Here is a 24,240-nt window from a genome sequence, read left to right as displayed (position 1 = left end):
GAGAAAGCATGCAAGGGGGTTTTATCACAGCAATGTTATACATTTCAGACAGACAAACAAACAAACAAACATGGCTTGATTTATACACCGTAGAAGCTGTTTTATTTCTTGTTACTTTTCAGTATTGATGAGACGCAATTAGGTCATGTATAATTTGACATTATTGTGTAAACCTTGTCTATTTTAAAATGGAAAAATAAACATTTAGAAGTCAATTTAGAAATCACATGACAACAGTAATGAAATTAGTCAACGTAACGTACGAATAAAGCATACTTTTGCAACCTTAAGAATATATATGTCCCTAAATCAGTGAATCTGAGCCATTTTCCACTGATTGTAATGCCATTTAAAATCACAAAAGTATCAATACAGTATCAATACACCCTGCCCCTCTCACCTGTGTCAACCCTCCTCTCAGAGACTGCACCTGTCTGCGGTTTGATAAGTGACGCGCGCGCGCGCACGCACGCAGGTACCTTGCGTCACACGCACAGGCGGAAACGCGGAAGAAGGAGCGCATTCCACGTCACTTGATGTGGATTTGCGCGAGCTAGCCAGGAATCTAACATGAGATTTGACTCTTTTGACTCTAAAATGCGCTGGTTGTGATGCCACGATCGTGTCGGCTTCACGGCGAACGGAACAGCAGCGGGTGATAGGAGAAATCAGCTGAAGGTATGAGGTTTGTATGTTAAGCTGTACTGCGGGTGTTTCGCTCTATCGCCGCTTTGATTGGCTGTTCGGCGTTTCTCAGCGTTTTCCTGACGCTCGCTGTCAGTGCATCAATGCAGATGATATGACAGCCACGGCTGGTAACAAATCCGTGCTTGAAAACCTAATGTGCTGCATTAGGTAGCGTTTTTTGGGTCATCATAAGCATGTTCAGAGTCAGATGATCTACGATTGTCATAATGGTCTAAGTTAGATGGGGCATAACATGCAGCACACTACGTTAACATGACACACACTTGTTATGCTAAACATCATGTCTGCTCGATGGCTTTGACGTGTAGTTTAAATAAAAATCGAAAACCTAAGAAAAACGTGACTAACTGGTTGTATTTAGACTATGCATAGGCCCTTATTGCATTGGTTCACTGAAATTCGCACCTGACAGTACGTATTGGAGTGTCACATGGGAAAATGAATGGATTTACTATTGTACAGTAACTTTAGTTTAACTATAATGTTTGCTGTAAAACCATAGTGTACAAAATTTACTCATGTTTAACTATAGTAACTTAACCTGTTTTTAATATTATTTATAGTATTATAGTATATTGTATTGTTTAAACATTAAGTACTAACACTACACTTGCTAGTTAAACTGTCTGAAAACACCATGCCTTCATTCATGGTTTATTTGTACTAATACTTATTTTTAGTATTATTCAGATTTAAAGATCTTTCGTAAAACAAGTAACACATAGTCTTTCCGTAACAGAATGTATGGCTTTATTTCCTTGACTTGCATTAACGTTTTAAAAATTGTTTTTGTCAGACCACTTAAAATAAATACATGAAGTTACTGTCAAGGGTGTATCTGCAACCATCACACTGGGGTGTGTACATGTTTTTGTTGTCTATCAGAGAAACACCTTCATACCTCATACAATGTGTTTTTAATATGACATATTATTGTCAATGGGTCAGCAGATTGTTCTTAAAGGAATGGTTCACCTTCAAAATTAAAATTGATCATTTACTGTCATCATTTACTCGTTTACAGAGTATACATAAATAAAGCATATTAAAGGAATAGTTCACCTTCTAAATGAAAATTCTGTCATTCTTTACACGTCCTCTTGTCATTTTAAACCTGTGTGATTTTCTTTCTTTTGCGAAACAAAAAAAGAAGATATTTTGAAAAATGTTGTTGGTAACCAAAAACCGTTGGTCCACATTGACTTGTATGCACATAAAATCAGTGCAAGTCAATGGGGACCAACGGTTTTTGGTTACCAACAACATTTTTCAAAATATCTTCTTTTGTGTTCTGCAGAAGAAAGAAAGTCATACACGTTTGAAATGACAAGTGGACGTGTAAAGAATGACAGAATTTTCATTTAGAAGGTGAACTATTCCTTTAATATGCTTTATTTATGTATACTCTGTAAACATTAATGCAGCCCTGTAAACATCTCTTTATTACTGTTTACAGAGTGTCTGATTTGGTGCTCCATCTTAATGGGCGAATCAGGGACACGTCGCTCCACCCTGGTCTCCAGGCTTCCCATCTTCAGGCGCAGTGCGAGCAAGAGACAGGACTCGCTCCCTTCCTCGCCTTCCTCCGGTGGGGTGGGCAATGGCGTCCACACCTCCTCTCCCTCCAGCACCAACTCCAGCTCCAGCAGCACGGGCAAACGGCGCAGCATTTTCCGCACGCCGTCCCTCAGCTTCCACAGCAAGAGGAACAGTGACCCCACCCAGCTCAACTTGGACAATCGGCCCGAAACGGCCCTTCGAGATGGGGGCAATCAAAAGATGCGGCACTCGTTCGGATTTGGCAGACACAAGAAGATCACACGGTCTCAGACGGAAGACCTCGAGAAAGCCAACCGAAGCATGTTTATAAACTGCATCAGCTCAGGGACGAACGAAGGAGATGATTCGGGTTTCCATGATGATGTGAGCAGCAAGAGGTCTTCCAGACATAAGAAGCAGCTGCTGCCCATGTCCTTCTCAGCTCACCAACGGTTTTCCAAAAACTCACCCAGTGTCACTGAACAAGGTAACGGTCAAGATGGTGCAGAGGAGCCGCCTAAAACCGCAACTCCGGGTTCCTGGCCTGGCGAGCTGGTTGAGAGTTCTCTGCAGTCGCCTATGATTTCTGAAGACCGTACCACAGCGATCACACCTTCTGATTTTGTTCACGTCACCGAAGATTCTGTGTCCGAGGTGGACGCGCTTCCTGCCCCCAGCCCGGCTGCTCCACTGGAAAACTTTAGCCAGGCTGTTGCTACCTCACAGGTGTCCTTGACGCCAGCACAGGCCACCACAGATAAGCCCATACTGCCAGATACCAGCTACACAGCCAACACACTGTGCGAGAGCGCCACTGCCCATACAGAACCAGTAACACTGCAGACTGTGCAAGAGATAAACCCCAACACTAACCTGAACCCAAACCCTAACCCGGCTCAGTCAGAAGCCAGTGAGAACGAACAAGCTCCAGAACTGAGCGAGGACAGCAGCTCCAATCCGGTGGGGCGTGAGAGGCGGTCCAGGAATGCTGTTCTTATTCAGAAAGCTGGAAGATTATCCTTCCAAAGCAAACTCGAGACCAGGCCGAGCCACCTGAGAAAGCCACACACAGGTAATTTCAAGAAAACCATTTAGTGGGTCTTGCATATGGAGGGTGTTTGTTTGTCGTTGAAGGAACAAGTTTTTTGGGAAATGACTCGCATACTTGTTCTCCTGACAGAAACAGTGCTCAGGTTGTAGTATCTGATCTTTAAACTTGTTTCTTCATACTAAAATTTAATCTCTTGTGAAGATAACCTCATGCTAGTGTGTAAGGAGTCAGATGGCATTAGTGGAGATAAGTTTATCTTAATGTTGCTCATTTAAAGCACCTCACCTATGACACACCCAAATTTATTTAATCACTCTCAACTAATGAGCTAATGAGTTAATTCAGGTATATTACATGATCGGGCTAACTGCACATTAGGCTAGTTGAAAGTTGAAATTAATTTGATTATACGAGGAGACTGCAGATGAGAGATATGAAACTAGCATGAAATGAGTTGCTGGGGTCTGTTATTCACTTTAGTAATGGTTTTGGGTCAATGACGTACCGTATTGGTTTTTTGACCGGCCAATTTTAAATAAGAAAAAATATGTATCTATTGCAACTATTCAAACATTAAGAATGTGATCTACACAAATGCAGATTAAAGGGGCCATGCAACGGTGTTTCATGCATTCTGACTTATTTATAATATTAAACGTGCTGTCTTTTCATGCTTGACGTGGTCAACTTGTCAAAAAACGAGTTGGATGTATTACATAGTATTTCTGTGCTTGATACACTTGCCATGGGCGTTCGTATAGGTTTCGGAAAGTTTTTTTTTCAAAAAAGAAAGACATTTTCTTAGTCCCTCGTTGGGCAATTCTCCCGGGAAAGCACGCCCAAGGCAAGGCGAAAGCAATAGCCCGCCCACTCGTCAACCGACGAGCGAGGAAGACCCGCTTACCACCAAGATTGGCTGCGCTGCGTCAAGATTGGCTGCACTGTGGGCCTGTAGCTGCAGCTCGTTACTCTTGCGATAGAGAGAGAAGTCGAGGTGTGTTTGCTTGTTCATGGCATTTCTGTGATGGATGTTATATAAACGGTGGATATAACGCTGGATTTGGAGATCGTTTGAAACTGATAGATGGAGTGGTCCTGGCGCTAAAAGATACCGGACATGAACCGCATGCTGTAAGTGAAACTAAGTCATATGTCTTTGTTTTGTTGGCAATCGGCGCGTACATGCATAATGTAAACAACACAAACTTATAGTGAATCAATAGTTATGCCGGGATAATGTATTGCGATGATGTATTGTGTGTTTGTGATTTAGTTCCTCCCCTCGCACACCCCAGGAGGTCGTATTTTCCCGGAAATAATCATACAGCTGTATCTATCTTTTATAAATGTGATCAAACTAAATACTCTTCGAAGATACGAAGTATGCAATACTACTCTATAGGTACTCAAGATTAATATGAGATTGGCAGAAACTGCATGTGTTATGGCAGCTTTAAATAATTGTAGTGTTTTTACATCTAGATGAATTGGCCACAGTCTTAAAAAAATGCCATGCGGTGCAACCGTGATTTATCTATCAATTAATTTGCTTACATTTTTTTACAAGTTCTCAGTATTTAAAGTGTTTAGAAGCAAAGTATTTGCATTTCTTTGAGTTTGGGTAAGTAATGATCTCATATTTTTGTTCTGTAATTTCAGAGTTGTCTTCTTTTCTTGAAAATCACATACAACTGATACAAATGTTTTAAAAAGCACACTTCGAGTTGTTCCAAATCTGTATACATCTCTTTGTTCTGATGAAACACAAAGAAAGATATTTGGAAGAATGCTTGTTACCAAACAGTTCTTGGCCATTATTGACTACCATAGTAGGAAAATTACTTTATATTTTTTTGTTCTGTTTAACACAAAAGAAGATATTTTGAAGAATGTAGGAAAGCAAACAGCTCTGGGACACTTTTGACTACCATAACCATTGTATTTTTTTCCTACTATGGTAGTCAATAGGGTCCAAGAACTGTTTGGTTGCAAGTATTCGTCCAAATATCTTTCTCTGTGTTCAAACAAACAAAGAAATGTATACAGGTTTGGAACAACTAAAGAGTGAGTAATTCATGACAGAATTTACATTTTTGGGTGAACTGTACCTTTTACACAGTTATTGGTCACACTACATGATGAATGGTCATTATACGTCATTGACACTTTCACAAAAACGTTTAACCATAAAGTTCTGTGATGTCTAAAAAAAATCAAAATAAGGTATTTTATGTTGGTTCTGTTTGTGAAGTAAGGAATGTGAAACGAGGAGTCAGATGGAGAGAAACAGTCTCTGCTATGGAAACAGTTGCTGCATCCCAATTCGCCTACTTATACAGTACTATTCCATACCATAAACAGTACATACAATTCGGCAAAGTATTTACATTTTAGTCCATAGCAAAACTATGACATACTGACACAAAACTGAAGTGGTCGTTGTTGCCTTGATGACATTAACAGTCGCACACATCAAAATACAACTCTCGCTATTTTAAGTATTTATTCATTCATTATTTCCTATGCAATGTTTACGGTATACTTACATTTATTAATCAGAGACGCATCACTTAATCTAATTTATTAAAGCAGTGGAGCATCACTAAACACTTTGAGTTGCGAGTAATATCAGCTGTTTATTGATCTACTCTTCGAATTTCCACCATAAAAAGCAGACCACCCAGATACTTTAAAAACAGTCATTTCAACATACTATGATTTGGTACATACTAACTTGAATACTATTTAGGATGGATAGCATGTGAATTTGAATGCAGGGAGTGCTTGTATAGTGGTTCGACTGCATTTTGTTATAGCCTGTTTTTTCCATTTTGTAAATTATACTGTTACATCACAAGAGCTTTCACCCCAGAATGCCTGTGGCTCAGAGGTTTATGGGAAACAAACCATGTTCTTCTATATTGAATATCCTCCAGTGTGACCTGATATTGGCTCTTCTACTATTTTACTCTCTCTCACGGATCAAATTGCAGGGGCGAGTGAATTCTATACTCTCTGGGTGTTCATTTACAATTATAGGCTTGTGGGGATCATAAATATTTATATAAATGATTAAGCTCTTCTTTTAGTTAAGATGTTATACTGTTGGTATCAGGGTATTCATCTTACTTTATTTCGCTTGTCAGATCTGGTGTTTTTTTGTTATTGATCTTGGCAGCAGATTATTATGAATTAACAAAGCGGGATTATTCAGAACCCCTTTTGTTTTAATTTAGATGTGCCTGAAACTTTCCCAGTGTTTGTTTTGCATATTGTTGTATTGTGAGTATATTCCAAGTGACTGGTATTATTTTGCATATGACAGAATTGGTGACCGTAGGTTTGGGGGGTCTCATGGAAGATCAGTTTAGTTTATGCTGTTATGTTAAGCAGTGTCAGCAGGGCTTCTGAAGCCGTATGTGTTTCATGCAAATCTCATGCAGTGGGTAATTTTTAGGTTGTGCCCTTGGCTTGAAGCTTCTCTCCTTGTGTGTAGTGTGTATTCCACATGCATTCATATTTATCAGATTTTGACAGAGCCTCATTGAAAGACCATTAAATCTGTTTCTATTCATACAGTAAGTTAGGCCTGGCAACATGGTAGCTTCCATGTTTAATTTTTTACCCACTGTATTTGAATATTGTTTTCCATAAACCTCTATATCCACAGTTCATCTTTTTCAGTTTGAAAGTATTCATAATGGCGCTATATTTATTAACTCTTTATACTCTACTTGCATCTTCAAATAGTTATAAATGTCATAAAAAAATGTAGGTAATTTTTTTCTTACATATTTACAGAGGCTTTATTTGAAACTAGGGCTTACGCCGTTTCTACACCGGACGCGACACGACAAAAGACAATAGAACGCATAAGAACTCATTATAATTTTACATTTTGTCCACACTGGATCCCATTTAAAACAAGCCGTTTGTCGTGTCGCGTCACGTTGTCAGGATGTGCTCAGGATGTTAGCTATATAATGTACATTTCTTTATTAAATAACAGTGTTTTTATTTATAGTAAGTTTTTTCTGTGATGTTAAAATAGTGGCACATTCTGCCTTTTTAAATTTGATAGTAACATTAAAGGGTTGTATGACACTGCTAAAACGAATATTATCGTTTGTTTTAGATGCAATGCAATGTGTCTACACGATTTAAGGTTCAAAAACGTTGTATTTTCCACATACCGTGCATGTTTGTATCTCCCGTTTGCCCCGCCTCTCTGAAACGCGCAGATTTTTTACAAAGCTCATTGCTCTGAAAAGCGAGGTGTGCTATGATTGGCCAGTTAACCAGTGCATAGTGATTGGTCGAATACTGCAAGCGTGTGATGGAAATGTAACGGCTCTTACCATATTTGGAACATCCGGTTCCAAAGCAATTGTACTGACAGGTACGCCCACCTTACTTGCGTATACATTTGGGCGATCTTAGTCAAATCATACCACGAACTGATGTAGATTTGTGGGGGTGTGGTTACACGAGGCGTTTCAGGCAGGTCTGGGTGAGCATTCGCTTTTAGATAGAATGCATCTTTTGTTCCCACACTTTCATTTTGCAATTTTACGTGTCTAATACATGCATGGGCAACTTATAACACGTCAAAGACACAAAAAAACACGTATTCGTGCCATATGACCCCTTTAACTACTGTACATGGCTAACATAGAGTTTGTCTGAATTGTGAGAGTGGCTTTGGCATTGAATATTGTAGTTTTCTGGCTGTCATGGCATTATACAAGTGATATAATTTCTGGCAAATGCTGCAAATTAAAAACATATTTTTTGCAAGTAAAATTTTAGTGGCTATACTGTACCAGACCTGCACAAGAGATGCTTACTGATGATCCCTCTGTTGTGTCCTTCACAGTGTCCATGTGCTGCAGCGTGAGCCCCTATCATGAGGTGATGCGTATGGAGAGACGTCTGCGGTCGGCCTCTGAGGGGGCCGGAGGTCCCAGACTTCATCTTAGCCTCAGGGACCCCTGTATGGAGCCCAACACATTATCCAAACAGAGAACCAGCTCCTCATCTTCCAAACTGGGTAGCCTGGTAAGGCGGGTCCATTGCTTTAAAAAACACAGTAATATTATTTCAATTCAGCTCAGTCAATGCCCCATCAGTAGTTTGTATGAGGTGGATCTGGTTAAAATAAGTGTGATGTCTTGCAGTCATCAGTATGTATTCAGAGTAAATCAGTGTTGATATTGAAATGACACAAACTTTGATCAAAATTTAATTCCACATACATTTTAGATTAGATTCTTCTTAAGATCACATTTTAGTAAATCAGTCATGTTTTCAGCTGATTTGTAAACCTTCTAGTGTTGACTCTAAGGAATTAAATTCCCACCCGGAGATATAATCACAGCCCTTAATTAAACAGACAAATCCTCCAACACCTTTTTACCCAGCAGGTCACCAGTGCTAGTATCAATAGATTATTGTCCTTCTGCAAAAGGTTTACAGGTCTAAAAAGTATTTATCCTTTAGAATTGTTTTCACAAAAGAAACAAATAAATCAAAAGCAATACATTGTAGCTTCTTCAAAGTATCCATCATTTGCCAAAATGTCATTTTTTTCAGCTTCTTGATCTCACCCTGTGATGCGCTGTAAGCATTTTGGAAAGGTTTCCTATATAAGCTTTTCTTCATCATTTGTTTCAAGTCAGAACTAATTTGAAAAATTCAGACACATTCCTTTCAAGATCATGATAAACATATTAGTCAAGTGATCCGTTTGAATCATACTATGTATACGTGTGTATAACTCGTAAAACAAATGCTTATTTTGCCAAGTTCCTGCAAAGTTCTGTAGCAGTTCCTTTGTTTCTAAATGATGATATTGCTTGCACCTGCACAGCTTGGGGCCAAACTAATTGCTCCTGTTTTCCACCACAGAGAAGGAAACCTCCACATCCTGCGTTATTGTTCTTTTATGCTCGCAAAGGAGCCACTGCTCAATCATCATCAAATTCTGTGGCGTCCAGCATTTGTGAGTGAAGTTTACAGTAAGCGTGGCTGTAGGCTGACCTAAGTTTTGTGTTCACATTATTCTGTTTGGCTTTTGTTCTCGGAAAGAGCTGTTTCCTGAGGGCAGCGTGTCTGATGGAAGGTTTGTCAACAGAAGTAGGAAATCATAAGAAACCTACGCTGCAGCATGTTTTGGGTGACACTTGGCCCGTTGTAGCTCTGTGAGGATCCGGTTCCTGGTGTTTTTTGATGCCGTGCCCGATATGGATGAAACATGCGAGCCCACATTTTAATTGCAGGATGAAACGGATTCGAAGGAAAATCCACTCATACTTCATCAAATACATTGTGTAGGCAGATCAAATGTTTTGCGGTCGACTACAGTCAAAGTTCAGAGGCGGGGCAACGATAGAATCATTTTCAAACCTGGATGTGAGGTTTCACAGATGGTTGGTATCTCTGTGACCTCATATCTGCGTCTGTAAATTACGACAGGTGACGTAAAATAACATAAGACAGTTTCATAGTTTGGATTTTCTGTTTTCAAAGATCTTGTCGATACGTTGACCTCAAACAAATGACTTTTTATAAAGGTATACATTTTTCCACTGTAGTTTGATTTGTGTACTGTAAACACGAAGGCAGGCGAGAAAAGGGAAGTGTTCTATTGTCAAAGCGAGAACTTGTAGTCATGTTTACTGCCCTCAAAGGGAAGCATGCCATTTAGTGGTCTCTGTATTCCTCAAACATCTTTGTTAGAGGAACAGCAATAGTTTCCCATTTCTGTAATCGTAAGCCAACACTCTTGTAAACCATGTAAATGTCGCCATTTGGCTTTTATGGGTTAATTTGCATAAATATGTTACTTGTTTGATACAGCGTTATTGTTTTTAGGATGCAATCAACCTTTCTATTGTTTGAACAGGAGGCTTTGTCTTGCTGATGAATAAAACGTTAGGCAGAAGCCGACTCTGGTTAACTGAACATTCTTACAAACCCCAGTGCTTTCATATTGAATTAGGTTCAATGTGTCTTAGTGTTTAGACCTGAAATAAGATCGTTGCAATGAGGAATTAATGTTAATATATTGTATAATTGACATTGTGTGTGCAGCTTCATTTAGAAGCTCGAAATCTGTACGGACCAGCTGTACAACTGATGCAAACACATGGTTTGTTAAACCGGTTCCATACTGTTGTGCATGACTGGAATGTAAACATGTAATTGGATGTTTCGTTTGGTTGCGTCTACTGTAAATAGTATCGGGCTTGTTATACAGCGGCCCTTAAAAAGTATTTGCAAACTTTAGTCCACAATGAAACATCTATTGCATTAGATAACAAAATATTAAACTAAGTGGCATTTATAGTACAGGTTCATGGCACACTTTCTGGGTAGGAAGTTTAAGTTTTTAAATTTCAAAAATCAGTAGATGTGTTGTTTAATATTAAGACAAAGTTTTCCAATACATTCTGGTTAGTGGGACGTGTCCAAAGTTAATGTGATGAAGTACACTTGTGTGAACTTGAGAAGTGACTTTACAGTACATCCAATGAAAAAGACCTTGGCTGAGGCAGCTTCCCACACTGTGTGACTTTGGAGAGTGTTTTTGTAAAGGTCCCTTTAAAAGATACCTGTTTGGCACAGGCCTGCAAGGTACCAAAACAGGACCTCAAATGATGTAAAACCAATGGAACAAGCTTTAGCAGTAACCATGCAAATATTCATTGACCACAATGCTTATTTCATTGTCAAAATTAAATTACATTATAAATAATAATGCATTTTCTTATAATGAAGTTCCTTTCATTTGCTTCTTCAGATGCCATTTTATATATTCTATGAACTAACGCACCGCACACACAGGATTATGGGCCATGAGGCAGTGAAGTATGCATCTACTGTATGCTGCTGGATGAAGTAACCTAAGTAGAGAGGATGTGTCGCGTACATTCGGTTCAGACATGCCTTGATGCTTTTCTACCTGTGTGTATAGACTGTGAAGGCAGTATTTAGCCGTTATGACTAGTTAGTTACTAGAAATTGCTCAGAAGTGTTATTTTTGAGAAGTAAGTATCATTTGTTTGCAGAACACACCAGGTTTAATAGCTATTGTATCTAATGCAGCATGGATTACGTGTTCAAAGACTTTGTGAGAATTGTACCAAGATTTTTGCTTAACATAGTTGCTACCGTAATCCTTTTCTGGATCTTGCATCAGTAAGCTGTGAGCTGCTAACATAATAAGCCATGGTACTTATGAATCAAAACACAGGAATAAGAATGAGAGGACGGATGGACGAACATAATCTGATAATGCACTCTAAAAAAAATGATGCTATATAGCACTAAAAGTGGTTCTTTGCATAGGGGAACCACTTTTAGTGCTAAATAGAACCATATTTTGGTGCTTCAGGGGTTCTCCAGCGGTTCTTTGGGATGACTGATGTGCTATATAGAACCGCTGAAGAACCATACAGTGCTATATAGCACCTCGGTCACACCATAGAACCTCTGAATCACCAAGATATGGTGCTATATAGCACTAAAAGTGGTTCCACTATGATTACGAGCTAAGAACCACTTTTAGTGCTATATAGCACCATTTTTTTTGTGCAAAGTGTGTGCAATCCTCCTGAAATCAAGTTTTTCTGTGTGTTTATTTCTTGGAAGCGTATGTTTTAAAGCGATTTCTGAAATACCAAGAGAGGAAGAGTTGTTTACATTTATTTGAGCTGTTTTGACCTTTTTGACAAGGGCTGCAGGATATTGCATTAATGAGCGAAGCGTGTTTTCTTCCAGCACCGACATGAAAAGATCGGGAAAATCAATCTGAACGTCAGGAGATGAGTGAGTCACACCAAATGTCACCTTCTTCATTCCTCGGAAATAAACGTTTGAGAGAAAAAGACCATCACCTCATCATCTCCGTTTTTATCAGTCCCCGGCAGGTTTTGTCCTCTGGGGTCCTGCTGTCACGATCCGTGTATGACCAGATTGATCGAGCCCATTAACTTGATTATGCGCAAACACAACCTACATTCACATATTTATGTTTACAAGGACATTTATGAATCATTACATGACACCGTTCTTCTTTAATTTATCTAAATAAGGAGTCTGAACAGGTCTATGAATAAAGGCCGTACACTTCATCTATATTACAGTCTTAATAAGATCATTATGGTAGTGATGCATTATGTTCATTTTGTCATTTGGCATTGTAATAATTCACAAAGGAAAAGGCCACACCGTTTCACATCCTGGGAGTCTTAATTAGGTGCCCAGCGACCCTTTAATTTCCAGCAAAGTCAAGGGACTTTTCTCTTGTGATACACTAGCCGGTCCTCTGCTGCGTCCTGCTTAATAGGCCACAGAGCTGCGCTTCTCCACTTTAATAGAACATAATAGCTGCTCTTTTTCCTTTTTGTCTTTTACATGCACTTTTAAATAAGATTATCCTCTGAATCGCATATTAAGATTTTGCTGAGTCTTGTGTATGTGGATACGCCAACTCGTTTTTATTGTTTTTATTTATGGGCTTTAAATCTCAGAAGCTGTTTATAACGGACACTAGATGGCAGTGTGACACTTGAAAAATCTCTCACGAGCCCCTGTGATATACAGCGATATACAGATTTTGTGCTTCTGTGAGATTTTAAGCACTGTTTAGTTGGATGCGAATAAAGATTACTGTGGAGACGCCGTCTTTGAATCAAATGAAATCCTCTTTTGTAGTCTTGGTTTAACAAAGAAGCTGAGATGCGCAGCTGAAGGTTTGGGTTTAATTTAAGAAAGTAATTTAGTCATTATATGGCGAAATAAAGGCTTTCAAATTAAATCTAAATGAGAGACATTAATAAAATATCTAGTCTTAAGAACAATTCAAATGGTTATTTTATCAAAAAATGAAGTCTGTTGTCTTGACAAATCCATTTGAATTTCTCTCTTCACTAAAACACGATAGGGGTAAGATAATGACAGACTTTCACGATCTGTTTTGACTTCCGCATGATTTTTCCTCTTTCAGGATGTTTTAAATAATCTTGGCTCTTCCGAACTGGATGAGGATGACCTGATGCTGGATCTCGACCTTTCCGATGACCAGCGACCTCACCGTGGTATGTTCTTCCAGACGAGCGCCGACTTTTCCTTTTACCTCACGCTCTCAAACATGCATTCTGACATTTGTCTCTCATTCATATTCATGCCATTAAGCCTCTGAATATCTTGTTGTAGTAATTACACATTCTTGTAATGGCTGAATGGCTTGAAGCAATGATTTCCGCCGTAGATTAAAAAAGGACTAGGCCTACTTTCGCTCTTTCTAGCTCGAGAGGACTGAGGCAACCTTTTAGATTTTAATACCTTGTAAAATATTACAACACGAAGTTATGCACTTGTGCGATCGGGCAGATTTAGCTTGTAGTCATCTTAATTTTTGAAATGTTCGGCTCTTTCAAGAAGAGTTACATCAGCTCATACGGCACAGCGTGTTAATGTGCACCAAAGGCGACGCCTCTAGACAGATAAACACTGCGGATGTCATTGCTGATGTTTGCTCAAGCAGTTTCATTGCATGGGAAGTAAATAATGTAGCGCCTGTGAATAAACTTATTTCATGATTTTAACCTGAACTGGAGCAAGTTTTTAACCGGTTGTGCTTCATGGGGAAGGTTCTCATGTTGGACATTAAAATAGTTAAGCGTACGGTAGTTGAAGAAAATATCTTTATAATTAACCATTCAAATTTTAAGTATATTTAATATTATTAGCACGAACCGCACTTTGACCTGTGTAGTTTTGTTCAAGGTTTGATAATGAGGGCATGTCCAGGTATGAAAACTTTGTTCCAGAATTTTGTGAAACTGTTTGGACGCCCAGCCTTTGATGTCAACAACAACAGATGGATATTTGTTTTCTCCTATTTAAAAGCTGATAAGCCTATTTATTTTGCCTCTATAACCATGCACACAATTACGATTAGTTATAATTTATTATTTGCATTTTGCATTTTTGTTTTTCACCGCACTCTGTGATTATATCCGAACAGACAAGTGACCTATTTTTAATTTGTGACCTGCCAGTTGAGAAGCACTGCCCTCTAGGACCCTAAAGACACATGAGAGGATAGCTAGATTTTTATTTCCATGGTTTACATTTAAATACAAACTCTTGTGACTTTCATGTGCTGTGGTTTATAGTTGTACATGAGTTTAGTTTCATATCTATCTGAAACATTTCATCACATCATTAACAACACAGTTATTCCTGTGCAAGCGTTGAATTCTTGTTTCAAAGCAAAAGAGGAAATTGTAGTTTGACATGCAGATCTTGTATTGTTGAGGTGAATGTGGTCACCTGTGGTTTGTTTACTCTCACAGCCTCGCGGGAGGACTCCAGTCAATCCCTCGCATCGTGTCTGAACCTGCTGCCCTCACCACTGGAGGCCCCCATGGAGCGGACCCCAGGAACGGAGCCCAGGGAGCCCCCCCACAGGTATTTGTGCCACTGCCAAGCTTCTCTTTGAACCACTCAATTTCACAGATACACTACAACATGAGTGTTTGACAGGGAGCAAACATGCCCACATCAATGACACAGTAATAACGTTTACTTAGATGCAGATAAGAGAGTCGTCTAATAATAAAATCCCTGTTGCTTAACAGGAAATTAAGAGAATGCAGGGATCAATGAGAAGGATTTTTCCAGACCAGCCACAAGAAATATTTTTAGTGGCTTATTTTAATATTTGAAAAAAATATTTATACCAAACAAATAGCTCTATCAAGTTTTTAATTTGCAGTAATTGAAAAATATACTTCTATAATGCAATGCCACAACAGCTATACACACATATATATATATTCTGTATGTTTATGGCAAAACATTAGCGTTTTGTTTACAATTTCAAATTTTCCAAAACTATAAATAAAAAGAAATCTTGATATGGTTATTCAATTACAGTAAAAAGGAGTCAGAACAGCATTGTAGAAACTTGATTAAATACACATTTTAGTTAAGTCAACTCTTCGTTTAAAATTGTTTGCACTTCTTCAGTGTAGTAATTTTAAGTTATTTTTTAAGTTATACGTTTTTGTCATTTTTGTCAGAAGTAGCTATAACTGTTGGGTAACCATACACACCAAATGCCTTTCCTTTCTTCACAATAAGTTATAACAAGCATAACAAGCTCATGAACCTTGCTTCCTTATAAGTCTGCCAGTACGGATAATTATATTACAATAGATTCATGATAATTTGCTTGAATTTATGTAAGATGTTATATCGGGTTAGGAACTGTAGGCATGCGTGCCAGCATTTGGCTCGTTGAAGGATAACCATTGGCATGTGAGTGAATGAGATTATATGTATGCCTTTATTTAGGTTTTGTTTTAGAAATGTTTTTGCAAAAATCTATCCTCTTTCTCACACAGCAAATTTTTTAAGTTGCATGAGAACTCATGAAGCCAAACGCTGTATAGCGAGAGGCAAGCCGAGAGGCAAGCTGCGGTTTGGTCAGATTTTTCTTCATGCACTCAAAATAAAACTTTTATAGAAGAAGAAAACAAATCACGTTTTTTTTTATTTTTAAACATATAGAAAGGTGTCCTACTTTATTTCAAATTCAAATGCAGCAAAAAAAAATGTGGAAGTTATTTTTGATTTCACTAGCTATTAGATAAAATACGACTGGAGTGAAAACAAATATTTCAATAATGAAATAAGATATGTGGACACATCTCAAACGTATGTCTGCAAAAGATTTCCAGGTGAATATGGAGAAAATAAATAGTTTTGTTAGGTATATGTTGGCCCTGTTTATACTTGGCATTAACATGTGCTTACAATGCTTGTGTGCTTAGTATCCAGATTTTAATTTATCAGGATTGTCGGACTGTTACGACCACAACAGAATACATTTGTGGAAAGACCAGATTTGAAGCGTTTCCATGAAATGAGTTCCCGAACGCAAGAAAAGTTTTCCCCTCTGAACAAACCGGCTCGCTTAAAAATATCCATGATGGTGTTGACATGAGATTATCTTCGTTTTTGCTCTCAGCGGGTAGCTGTCCTGTTTGCTTCAATGCTTTCTGTTTTCTGAACGATCAGACTTTCTCTAATACATCAACATAAGTGTTGACTGCGCAGGCAGTTTGTATGATTTGATAATGTTCTCGTCTCAGACCAAAACTCGGCTCTGATTGGCAGATTCATCCTTTGCATAATGACAGCGGAGTCATTTCAAACCAGCTGAATCCCATGTGGACGCTGAGCAAATTATATTACCATGGAAATTAGCCTAGAAAATTGAATACATTTTCTGACCTTATAATTATTTGTACAGTTTTTAGAGCATACCCCAAAATAGTCTTCCAGAACGTTTCATTTGGTATGCTAAAACTCTGCTACATGTTAACTACGTGTAAAACATGATTTAATGTTCCTGTTTTTCTTCACAGACAGTTTGTTTAATGTTTTAAAGCCATAGTAAAGCACCAACATAGAGCAGTATTACCTTGTTAAAAGGTTATGAGAATTACATTTTCAAACCCATATTGGGATATGACATTTTATCGTATCTTTGAGCTAGCGAAGGCCTCATAAAAGCAGCGCTGCTTTCAGAACACGTATTTTCGCCTTGTCAGCAGGTAGTGATTGAATGACCTTGTCTTGATATCTTTGACATAGTTTTGAATGAGATTTCTAACTGAGTAGCCTTAGGAGTCAGTTTTAGTTTGGTTTATGTTTTATCTGTTTCTGAATTTATTTTCTGGACCCCAGGACTCCGTCTGTCTCATCATCATGTTTTCACAAGTCGCATGGTTTTCTTTCCTCTTCTTATCTGTTTTCTTTGTAAAATTAACCATGTTAATGTGATTTCTACACTGTTAATTAGTTTAATAATATTTTAAAGGAATATTTGGTAATGCTTTATTTGTTAAAATGCATTTAATAGCATGAACTAACAATAGGCAATATAGTTCCCTTTCTGTCGTTCTCTCGACGTTGTGTCCAGCCGACAGATGGGGTTCGTCCTTGAGAACCAATCGCTTCCGACTACTTAGAAAAGGCCAATGAAATTGGCGAATGAAATTTGCATGCCGGACTCCGCCCCCGGATAGCCGGGTATAAACGGGAGACGGTGTGCCTCATTCATTCACCTTTTGTTCTTCGGAGCCTTCGCTCATGAATTGCAGACCTTCGCTACTACTTAGCAACACAGACTGCCGGTTCTACGACGTGGTGCAGCGGACTGTCCCTTCCTGCGGCGACTTCCCCTGGGCGTCTCGGCAGTTCCAGAAGTGTTCAAGTTTTTTCACTAAAAGAGCAAATTTCTCCAGCGTGGCATGTCCCGCTGTTCTCGTGGGTGCACACACTCATCGAGGAGGGGGACGGACACGAGGTCTGCTTCCAGTACGCTGGGGCAGCCCTTGTGGATACGTCCTGCCTGCACTGCGGGCTGTTGACGATTCAGACGTTGCGTCACGGGTGGCTGTGTTCCCACGGGACTCAGCCACCACCTCGTCTGCTTCCCGTTCCGTGACAGCAGTGGCTACGGCCCTGCCGTCCGCAGCGAGGGTGATATGAGGATTACTGTGAGCACTAATCCGTCAGCCACCGGCTCGCAGACCGTTCACACCTCGTCTCGCTCATTTGACCATTCCCCATGAGACGGTCCCACCTTCTCGTTCCTCAACCACGTATTAGGAAACGGTGCATGATGATGAGATGTCCGTTGCAGCATCGGAGGGTGACTTACTGGCATCGGACTCCGACTTACTGGCATCGAGCCCAGGAAGAAGCGGACGTCGAAATGTCAGCCATGCTTTCCCGGGCCGCCGGCTCTCCCAACGCTCACGGCTGGATACATGGTACCTCGGGTTTGAGAGCGGCTCCAAGCCGCACTCGCCCCCAGTGCCGTGTTTTCCCGGAAGTGCATGAGGAACTTAGTACGACCTGGAACGCCCCCTTTCGGCGCGTGCACGTCAACTAGTTCCATCACCCTTTCTTCCCTCGATGATGGGGCAGCTAGAGGATACGTCGATGTCCCCCAGGGGCTCGACCTAGACTCCCGTTCAAAAAGCATGTAGGTTTTTCGGCATCTTAGGTGTCGGGAGCTTACTCTGCTGCGGGCCAAGCTGTCCCCTCTTTCCATGCTATGGCCAGCCTGCAGGTCCATCAGGCCAAGGCGTTGAGAGAGCTCCACGAGGGTAAGACCGACCCAGCGCTTATGCAGGAACTCCGCGCCGTCACCGACCTCGCTCTACGGGCGACCAAGGTGACTGCGCGGGCCCTGGGTCGGGCGATGTCCACACTTGTGGTCCAGGAGAGACACCTCTGGCTGAACCTTGCACAGATGAGTAATGTTGAGAAAGTCCGCTTTCTCGACGCACCCATCTCGCAAGGGGGGGCTGTTTGGTGATACTGTCGAGCCGCAGTTCTCGACAGTAAAGAAGCAGACAGAGGATATCAAGCATATCCTCCCCCACCGCGATTCGGCCGCCCTCTGGCCGTCGAGATCCCGTGCACAGTCTGCCTCCCAGCAGCCCTGGTCCTCTTCGACGCCTTCCGGTTTCGGCGCCCCCCATGCAGGCGGCCACCCGGAAGAAGACATTGAAGAGGAGACCACCACCCCGTCAGCAGCCGCGGCGGAAGCCGAAGCGGCCCTCATGGGAAGACCCCAGGGAGATCGAGAATACCTTCGGGCCCGACCCCAGCCATTCCATCGCTGGTTGGTCGATCCGGGACGGTTCTTGCCCCGTCCCAACAGCCCACTTCTAAGAGTTTTTCTCTCTCTCTGGGTGTTTATCACAGCCGCTCTCACCCTCTACACGATGATGTTCGACAACTCGACGTTGCGTCATGGCGAGACCCAATGTCGAGGATAAACAGCAGCCTAAGCACTCTCAATCGACGGTGCGTTGTGCTACATCATCATCTGGGTATTATCATAGCCGCTCTCACCCTCTACACGATGGTGTTGGGTTTCGTGCAAGTCAAGTTGATTGTCGAGAGCTCAATGCAGTGTTAATTTTGACAGCAAATTTTGATTTAGTTTTAGTCATAGTCTTTTGACGAAAATGCAATTTAGTTTTAGTCACATTTTAGTCAACCCCATCATTTTAGTTTTAGTCTAGTTTTAGTCGACGAAATATGAAAAACATTTTAGTCGAATAAATATACATTATATTTAGTCTACTAAAATCTAAATGGTTTAAATCATTTACTTGGTGTAATTAAATGTTCCATACAAAGATTCAATTGTTTCGACATAATTTACTTCACCTTAGAATGAAATGAAACCAGGTCATTACCTTTATTTTTCAGAAAATTCCAGTAACTAGATTTGCACTGTTGGAACACAGAGTATTAGACCATGAACGACATGTTCCAGTTCGTTCAATTCCATTTGACTCAATTGACTCGTTAAGTAGGGCGTGTTCATTCAGTTCATTCAACCAATGAAACGCTCTGACAGGGCTCACACTCAAAGGCTATTGGCTCATGGAATGCCTCTTTGAAGAAAGAGCTGCACTGTCTTTGCTTGAGACAGCAATGAATGAGAAATAGCTTTCAAAAAGACATATTATATAAATTGTATTACATTTCTTTAGTCATGCAAACATGTTACATATTTGGTTGGAATGTACAGTTTGACTCACTTCATCACTTCTATAATCAGTAGAGGACAGCGCTGGTTTCTTTTGGCGGACTCTATGTTGTATTTCACGTTATGCAGCAGCTCGTGTTAAGTTAACATAGGCATATAAAAACCTTTGAGCTCCTTTGTAATGTGTTTCGGGGTGACTCGCCTGCAGTCGCGCTTCAAGTTTGCGGCGTTTTACTGGCGATCGTGAAGAAAATAAGACGCTTTGTAACCCGCGTGGAGACACAGAATACATGTGTGTGCTTCCCTTTCTCCCAGAGACTTCTCTCTGCCGTTTATATGAGATAAGCAGCACATGCGCGCAAACTGATGTCCGCCAGGTGGGACAAGAATACTTTCGTCTCGTTTTTATTAGTTGACGAAAATGTCAGTATATTTTTATTACAGTTTTCGTTATAATGCATTCATTTTTATTTAGTTATCGTCTCGTTTTCGTCAGTGAAAACATGTCGTTAACGAATACTTTTCGTCATAGTTTTCGTTAACGAAATTAACACTGACCCAATGTAGAGGATAATCATCAGCCTAAGCACTCTCAATCGATGGTGCCTTGTGCTACATCACCGCCAGGCAGGTAAAACAGCAGAGCCGATCTCCTCTCTGTGGGGCCCCCCCACGGCGAATGATCCGCACTGCCAGCCATCGAACCACCCCCCGGGAGGTCGATGAAGCAGAACGTACCCCTAGCCTCCCTGTCTCGGTCCCTGGGAGCCTGACAAGAGCTTCCCAAACCGTCACGGTGACTACGGGACACGGTCTGTCTCGGCTACACGGTCCAACTCCCCAGACGCCCGCCCAAGTTTTGGGGCATCCTCTCAACCTCAATCAGAGGCAAGGATGCTCCCGTGCTTCGGGCCGAGGTCGCCACCCCTCTGGAGAGGAAGCGATCGTGCTCGTCCCTCTAGCCGAGATGTTCAACGGGTTTTACAGCCCGTACTTCATTGTCCCCAAAAAGGGGGTTGCTATATCTGCGTACCCTGAACAGGCACCTACTCAAGCTGCCGTTCAGGATGCTCACGCAGAAGCGCAGACCTGGCATCTATCAGATTTCAAGATTGGTTCATGGCAATCGACCTGAAGGACGCTTACTTTCATGTCTCAATTCTCCCTCGTCATCTCCCGTTCCAATGGTTCGCTTTCGAGGGTCGGGCATATTAGTACAGAGTCCTCCCTTTCGGTCTGTCCCTGTCCCCACGAGTCTTCACGAAGATCGTGGAAGCCGCCCTCACTCCCCTCAGGGAGAGAGGTGTGCCGGTACTAAACTATCTCGACGACTGGCTCATTTGACACACTCGCGAGATCTGTTATGTACACACAGGGACCTAGTGCTTCGGCACCTAGATCGATTGGGACCACAGGTCAACCGGGAAAAGAGCAAGCTCTCCCCTGTGCAGAGCATCCTCTTTCTTGGTATGGAACTCAACTCTGTCTCCATTACAGCGCGACTGACTACAGAATGCGCTCAGTCAGTGTTGAACTGCCTGGAATATTTCAAGCAGTCAGCGGTCCCCCTGAAACAAATTCAGAGGCTCCTGGGTACATGGCATCCTCTGCAGTGGTGATACCCCTCGGGTTGATGCACATGAGACCGCTCCAACACTGGCTACAGAGTCGAGTTCCCTGGAGAGTGTGGCACACCGGCAGCAGGCGGATGGTGATTACGCCTCTCTGCCGATGCACCCTAACCCCTTGGTCTTCAACCTTTCTACGGACGGGGGTCCCTCTCGGGCAGGTCACGAGGTGCGTCGTGGTGACGACAGACGCCTCCCTGCAGGGTTGGGGTGCCGTGTGCAACGGGCACGCAGTGTCAGGGCGATGGACGGGCCCCCTCCTGCGCAGGCATATCAACTGCCTAGAGTTGTTGGATGCGCTACTTGCACTAAAGGTGCTACAACCTCTCGTGCAGGACAAGCACGTGCTGGTCTGGTCGGACAGCACTACTGCCATAGCTTATATCAACGTCAGGGTGGCGTTCGCTCACGGCAGCTAACACGACTCGCCCGATGCCTCCTCCTGTGGAGTCCGCAGGTGAGCAGATCCCTGCGAGCCACACATATCCCAGGCGACCTTAACCAGACAGCCGATGCGCTCTCTCGTCAGTTGACGCCTCGCGGAGAGTAGCGACAAAACCCCCGCACAGTCCAGCTCATTGGGTACAGTTCGGGCGGGCTCAGGTAGACCTGTTCGCCTCCCTGGACACCACCCATTGCCCGCTAGGGTACTCCCGTCCGAGGCCCCCCTCAGCACGGATGCTCTAGCGCACAGCTGGCTGTGGGACAAGTGGAAGTACGCCTTCCCCCCAGTGAGCCTCATTGCACAGACCCTGTGCAAGGTCAGGGAAGAGGAGCATCAAGTGTACTAGTTGCGCCATACTGGCCCAACCGGACTTGGTTCTCGGAGCTAATGCTCTTGACGACAGCTCCCCCCTGGCCGATTCCCCTGACGAAGGACCTGCTTTCCCAGGGGAAGGGCACATTATGGCATCCCAGGTTAGACCTCTGGAACCTCCATGTCTGGCCCTTGGACGGGACGAGGAGATCCTGAGTGGCCTACCCCCTGCGGCGGTTAAGACCATCACTCAGGCTAGGGCCCTGGCCACTAGGCGGGTATACGCCTGTAAGTGGTGCCTCTTCTCATCCTGGTGCTCTTCTCGAAGAGAAGACCCGCGGAGTTGCTCGATCGGGAACGTGCTGTCCTTCCAGAGACTCGAGAGTAATCTCTCCCCTTCCACACAGAAAGTGTATGTAGCCGCTATTGCCGCTCATCACGACTCAGTTGCTGGTAAGTATCTAGGACAGCACAACCTGATCATTTGGTTCCTAAGGGGCGCGGGAAGGCTACCGCCTCACCCGCGCTCCGTACCCTCTTGCGACCTTGATGCGGTCCTGGAGCCCCTCGGAGATGCCGCTCTTTCTCTCCTCACGATGAAGACGGCTCTCCAGATGTCGCTCAAGAGGGTAGTGGACCTACAAGCATTCTCCGTGTCCACAGATTGCCTAGAACTCTGGCCCGTCTACGTGCTCAAAGTTCCCACCACTCCCCCCAGACACCAGGTGGTGAACTTACAGGTGCTCCCCACCAGGGAGGAAGACCCAACCCTCTCCGTGTTGTGTCCAGTACGCGCATTCCGCCTCTGCTTGGACCGCATGCAGAGCCACAGGAGCTCTGAGCAGCTCTTTGTCTGTTTTGGAGATCAGCAGGGAGGGCTGTCTCAAAAAGAGATTGGCGCACTTGATCATGGACGCCGTCACTACGGCGTACCTGTCCGAAGTTCGCCCGCGCCCACTGGTTGAGAGCTCTCTCCACACGGAGTATAGCCTCCTCGTGGGCACTGGCTCGAGGTGCCTCTCTGGCAGACATCTGCAGAGCTGCGGGTTGGGCTACACCCATCACCTTCGCGAGGTCCTACAGCCTCCACGTAAAACCGGTATCAGCTTGAGTCTTGCAGGCATCAGGCAAGACCGGCGGCCGGTAGGGTGTATGCCTATCACAGTACCTTCCCCCCCTTTCTTCTAGGGGGGTTGGCGTACTAAACTAGACTCCCTTCTTCCCCCACTGGGTGAAAAACAGGCACTCCATCCATCACTAAGCAAGCACCTCCTGTGGGCGGGCTGGGCAGAGCAGCCCTGCCCCTTAGGCCGGGTACAACCGAGTTATCCACAACATAGCTCTGACCGGACCTAGTGCTACCGGACATTGTAACCCCAAAGCAGGGCGGTTCCGTCTGATGTATCCTCATGATTGGTTCCCACCTTGGTAACTCATGACATTCCCTAGGTGGACCTCCACTTTGCGGTTAACTCCTTCAGTCCGCACTTTCCTCCCATGAGTTCTCCCCTAACGGTGAGACCATGTTGGTATCTCCACTAAACTCCTCCCTGCGGTGGTGGTAGTGGTCTCTGTAGCGCATCCCCCATTTGAGGAAGTAGCGCTTACCCAGTGGCATTACGGTACCGGGTGGCTTCTCGCTGTTAGAGAAACAAGGCTGCCGCCTGTGAGGCCGAAGGCAGGGGCCTTCCCACCTTTCAAGAAAAGCTCTGGGACCCCCTTCCTATCCACTGGTAGGTTACAATTTTGCAGTAGCGCTCACGGCTGACACGCCCAGGCCAGTCACTGTCGCTTCGCTAGAGATTGTGACAGGGTACAGTGTTGTGCCGTTTTCCATAGGAACCCCATCTGTCGGCTCAACACAACGTCGAGAGACCGACAGAAAGGGAATGTCTTGGTTACGGATGTAACCTCAGTTCCCTGATGGAGGGAACGAGACATTGTGTCCTTCTGGCCACAACAC

The 24,240-nt window shown here is 42.9% G+C and overlaps 1 protein-coding gene across 3 annotated transcripts in view; it reads left to right on the top strand.

Annotated features, from left to right (window-relative positions):
- Positions 1–503: 503 nt before the first annotated feature.
- Positions 504–24,240, top strand: part of ccser1 (coiled-coil serine-rich protein 1) — an 89,773-nt gene continuing 66,036 nt past the window's right edge. For 2 of the 3 annotated variants that reach the window (XM_057356715.1, XM_057356718.1), the window contains exons 1-5: positions 504–678; positions 2,165–3,319; positions 8,175–8,356; positions 13,308–13,398; positions 14,662–14,776. In XM_057356715.1, coding sequence (XP_057212698.1) covers positions 2,191–3,319; positions 8,175–8,356; positions 13,308–13,398; positions 14,662–14,776 — 1,517 coding nt within the window. In that variant the 5' untranslated portion in view covers positions 504–678; positions 2,165–2,190. Of the gene's footprint in view, positions 686–2,164; positions 3,320–8,174; positions 8,357–13,307; positions 13,399–14,661; positions 14,777–24,240 lie in introns of all 3 variants that reach the window. The other variant, XM_057356716.1, reaches the window with a different exon arrangement.

This window comes from Triplophysa rosa, linkage group LG17 (assembly GCF_024868665.1).
Source record: "Triplophysa rosa linkage group LG17, Trosa_1v2, whole genome shotgun sequence".
Lineage (NCBI taxonomy): Eukaryota > Metazoa > Chordata > Actinopteri > Cypriniformes > Nemacheilidae > Triplophysa > Triplophysa rosa.
The sequence above is the reverse complement of the archived record's forward strand: the minus strand, read 5'-3'. Positions and strand labels throughout refer to the sequence as shown.